Source organism: Malaclemys terrapin, chromosome 1 (genome assembly GCF_027887155.1).
Source record: "Malaclemys terrapin pileata isolate rMalTer1 chromosome 1, rMalTer1.hap1, whole genome shotgun sequence".
In the NCBI taxonomy this organism is placed as follows: domain Eukaryota; kingdom Metazoa; phylum Chordata; order Testudines; family Emydidae; genus Malaclemys; species Malaclemys terrapin.
In genome coordinates, this window is record NC_071505.1 from 352791629 (window position 1) to 352796301 (window position 4673).

A 4673-nucleotide genomic window follows, 5' to 3' on the forward strand; every position below is an offset into this window, starting at 1 on the left:
AAAAGCAACAGAGAGTCCTGTGGCAGCTTACAGACTAACAGACGCATTAGAGCATGAGCTTTCGTGGGTGAATACTCACTTTATCAGATGCATCTGACGACGTGAGTATTCACCCACGAAAGCTCATGCTTCAACTAGTATGATGATAGTTACTGATGAGAATTACTGATCTCTGATCCCTGAGTGACAGCCCCGTGTGCCTGCAGAAAGTGTTTGTATCTCACCTCAGTCATCTGTCTCCAGATCTGCCTGTCTACTATCATCCGAGCCATCCTGGCCATTTACAGGATTCAGTGCCTATGGAGATCTGGGAATTATTCCTTGTTTTCTTAATAATCAACTATATTTTTACATATGCACCAATACACAGAGCAGTCTATTCCTCTCTGACTCAGCACAGAGCCCAAGAGTTCTCATCTTTCTTTTGGGAAGGTCCCTTAATTACTGTTTACTCCTAAAGATGGATTAAGAATGCAGCAGCACAGAGAGTTTTGTCTCCAGGCTGTTTACATTCAGATGCTGCCTCTCCCCTAGATGCTGAGCGAACTCCACTGGGATTGCACAGAGCTCTATTATAAATGGTGCACACCCCTTTGTCAGCTCCCGATGTGGGATGCTGCTGCAGATGCTCTGGTCAGAGATATGTGGGACACGGCTACCTGAGGTGGATTCCCAGGGAGGACACTTCCGTCATAGTATTCACAGGTACCCATCTCTTGCTGAGGAGCTTACAAGCTCGACAAACTCAGTGCAATGTGGCTATGATGGGATGGAGAATAGGTCTGTGGTCCTTTCTGGTCTGCACAGCCATTAAACATCCCAGTTCCCTTGCCACAGGTGATAAGTTTGCTCCAGTATCATGGGCAAATAGCTCCCTCTGTTTTGTTCCTCCCCGGATGATGGCCTCCAGCCCGAGGTGTCTGCATTTGACTGGCACAGGACCAAATCCTGAGGCCCTAGTCTGCACTTTGCTCAGGCCCCACTGAGGTAAATCTTCCTTTGGAGTAGGAACTGAGTAAAGATCTCAGGGGCCAGCTGCATTTTAATGCACAGAGACTGTCACCTCATCCTCTTGCATTTCAGGGCTATTGCTGTTAAAGTGGGGGGCTGTCAGCTGACTTTTATCTGATGGAAAGCATGGAGGCCTAATAAACACCGAGTAGAGGAATACTATCACCTCCCATGACTTGCCTCGTTTAATGCAACCCAAAACCTGCATTTTCCTTTTTTTTGCAACAGCAAAATAATCCACAGCCCTGAGTGGTGAAGCTATTTCAAACTAACCCCAGCTTAGACAGAATGAGGTCAACGAAAGAATTCTTTCATCGACCTAGTTACCCCCTTTCAAGGAAGTGTATTACCTAAGCTGACAGGAGAACCCCTGCCATCTGTATAAGTGGTGTCTATACTGAAGCACTATGTAGCATTTTAACTATAGACAAGCCCTCAAGCAGATCTTCCCAAAAAGCATCCAGTCTGGATCTCCAGATATGAGGAGTTGGAGAATCCATCACTTCACTTTGCAGTGTGTTTCAATGGTTAATCTCCCTAAATGATAAAAATCTGGCCATCATTTCCACCTGGGTCTCGCTCTGCCTTTCTCCGCTAGATTAAAGAGCTTGTAATTGCTCACTTTTTTCTGATCAGGAACGTCTCGCTTGATTGTTTATTTTTATAAGATAAATAGATGAAGCTCTTTGAGTTTCTTACTGTCTGGCATTTTCTCCAGCCTCCACTCATTTTGGAGCTCTTTTCAGCACCCTCTCCAATTTTTCAACATCCTTCTTGAAATATAGACCCCAGGACTGTACACAGTCAGTTTCACCAATGCCATGTTCAGAGGTAAAATCATGCCCCTGCTTCAACTCACCACTCCTCTGTTTATGCATCCAAGGGTCAAATCAGCCCTTTTGGCCACAGCATCATACAGGTAGCTCACGAAGAGTTGATTGTCCACAATGACCCCCAAATCCTCTTCAGGGTCCCTGCATTCCATAATACAATGCCCTAGTCTGTGAGTCAGGCCTGCATTCCCTGTTCCGAGAGGATCATGTTGTATGTGACTGTATTTTACGAATGCCCTACTGATATTTCTCACCTATTGATATTGTGCTGTGTTCATTTTTTATCTAAATATTTTCCACTGCTGAATCAAATGCGTGAGAGAACTCGGTTCCCTTGATCTACCAAACATATACTCTCATTAAAGGATGAAATCAGGTTCATTTGACAAGACATGTTTTCCATAAACCTTGTTGTTGGCTGGCCTTAACCATATTCCAAGACTTTTTTTCAACTAATCTGCTACCAGCTTTTCCATTGTTTACTAAGCTTCTCAATTTTTTAAAACTTTCCCTTTATTTTTAATACTTTAAATTTAACACCGAACTGTCCTGAATTTGCCTTTTATTTATTTATTTTTGGGGGCTTTTCTGCTGCCTGACCGCATACCTCTGGTTCTAAGTGAGATGTGTGGTTGATCAGTCAGTACATAACTCTGGTGTTCATCACTCTAAGGTTCTACCAGAGATGCTGTTTAACACCCTTCCTGACAGCTGATGGGCTGGAGAGTATTTCATCACCTCGTGTGATATGACTACCTCATACTGCTTCTTTCCAAATGCAGAACAAAACTATTTCATGAACACATCTAACTTTTCAGATACATTAAAAAGTTTCCTTCTACTCTCTAGGAATTGGTCTAAACATTTTCTATATTCCCTTTCCCCCATTTTTATATACTTATTTCCCCCCCCCCTAAAAGTTGTTTTCCCTTTGCCACTGAACTGGGTTTTTAGGTAAAGTTGTCCACTTTCTTGACAGTGGAATTGTGGCTTTTTAGCTATCTAATATACTCTTCTTGAAGAACTCCCAATTTTCATTCCCATTTTTTGTCTACATTTTTCCTCCCAGTCAGTTTTGCTGATAATTTGCCTCAGCTTTGGGGAATTAGCCTCTTTGAAGTACTAAGTGTCTATAGATGGTACTGTTTGGGAACTGTTTTCTGTTTCTCCATTTGATTGTAATCAGTTACATTATTTTATTTTGTTCTCCTCTATCATATGTCCCCTTCTTTCTTTCTTCTCTAAACTAAACAGCCCCAGATGTGTAGGAATTAATGATGCATGGAGAACCATAACATATGGAAATGGCATTAGTAGGGTCAATTGTTCATGATTCATTTATCTGAATAATGAAAGTGTCATTTTTCATTGTGTGAAGGGCGACCAATCTGCTTTACCCATGAGAACAACCTCCAGTAGTACACATCGTGTCTCATATTAACATTGCCTCTCAATCCAGGCATTTGAACTGCGACCATCACTTTAGAGCCTGGGCACATACAGGAAGTCAGGGGAACAAACAGTACATGCAGGAGACACCGTTCAGCCTCAGAGTTGGAAACCTTCTCCCCTACTCCATGTCACATTCCAACGCAACTGAGTTCACCAACCCCTCCACCTTCATCCTGTTGGGCATTCCTGGGCTGGAGACGGCCCATGTGTGGACCTCCATCCCCTTCTTCACCATGTACGCCATAGCCATCTTGGGGAACTTCACCATCCTATTCATTGTGAAGATGGAGCCGAGCCTCCATGAGCCCATGTACTCTTTCCTCTGCATGCTGGGCGTCAGTGACCTGGTTGTATCTACTTCCATTGTGCCCAAAATGCTGAGCATCTTCTGGTTCAATTCCAGGGAGATCGATTTCAGTGCCTGCCTCACCCAGATGTACTTCATTCACTGCTTCTCAGTGATGGGGTCTGGGATCCTCGTGGCCATGGCTTTGGATCGCTACGTGGCCATCTGTGATCCCCTGAGATATTCCACCATCCTGACGAAGCCAGTGGTGGTCAAGATCGGCCTGGCCGTGGTGCTGCGTGGTTGCATAATTGTATTGCCCTATCCCTTCCTGGCGAGGAGATGGCCATATTGTAGAACCAACATCATCCCCCACTCATACTGTGAGCACATAGCCGTCGTGAAGCTGGCCTGCACCGACACCCGCATCAGTAGTTACTATGGACTCTTTGTGGCATTCTTGGTGATGGGTCTGGATGTGTTTTCTATCACTGTGTCCTATGTCCAGATCCTCAAGGCCATCTTCAGCCTCCCCACAAAGGATGCCCGGCACAAGACTTTTCGGACTTGCGGCTCCCACCTCTGTGTCATTCTAGTATCTTACATCCCACCTCTCTTCTCCTTTCTCACGCACCGATTTGGCCACAATGTGCCCCAACATTTCCACATTCTCATTGCCAATGTGTACATTTTGGTGCCCCCCATGCTAAACCCCATCATCTACGGGGTGAGCACCAAACAGATCCGGGACAGGCTGCTCCGACTCTTTACTCATAAAGGGACCTATAGTTTTCTCCTGTTGATTTGGCTCTCTGAGCGAGCTCTGTGCAGAGATCACCGGGGACATGGTTCTGGGCCCTCGTCCTGAATCACTTGCTGGATAGTCAGAGAGACATTAAATATTACTGTCCTGATATTACTGTGCTGTTCAGCATGACAGACTGGGGAATTAGTCCATGTCCATGTCCATTAGTCCATGTCCAATTTACTGGATTGCCTCTTTTCTAATTGCTGGTAACTGGACCCCTGAAACTCCACTCCTTGCCCCACATCTTCTCTCAAGGCTCTGCCCCTGCTCTGCCTCTTCGCCC

The 4673-nt window shown here is 45.0% G+C and overlaps 1 protein-coding gene across 1 annotated transcript; it reads left to right on the plus strand.

Annotated features, from left to right (window-relative positions):
- The first annotated feature begins 3415 nt into the window (after positions 1-3415).
- Positions 3416-4450, plus strand: LOC128847675 (olfactory receptor 52R1-like). Its single transcript, XM_054047313.1, has one exon. It carries the CDS (start codon positions 3422-3424, stop codon positions 4448-4450), a length of 1029 nt encoding a protein of 342 aa, XP_053903288.1. The 5' UTR covers positions 3416-3421.
- The last annotated feature ends 223 nt before the right edge of the window (positions 4451-4673 follow it).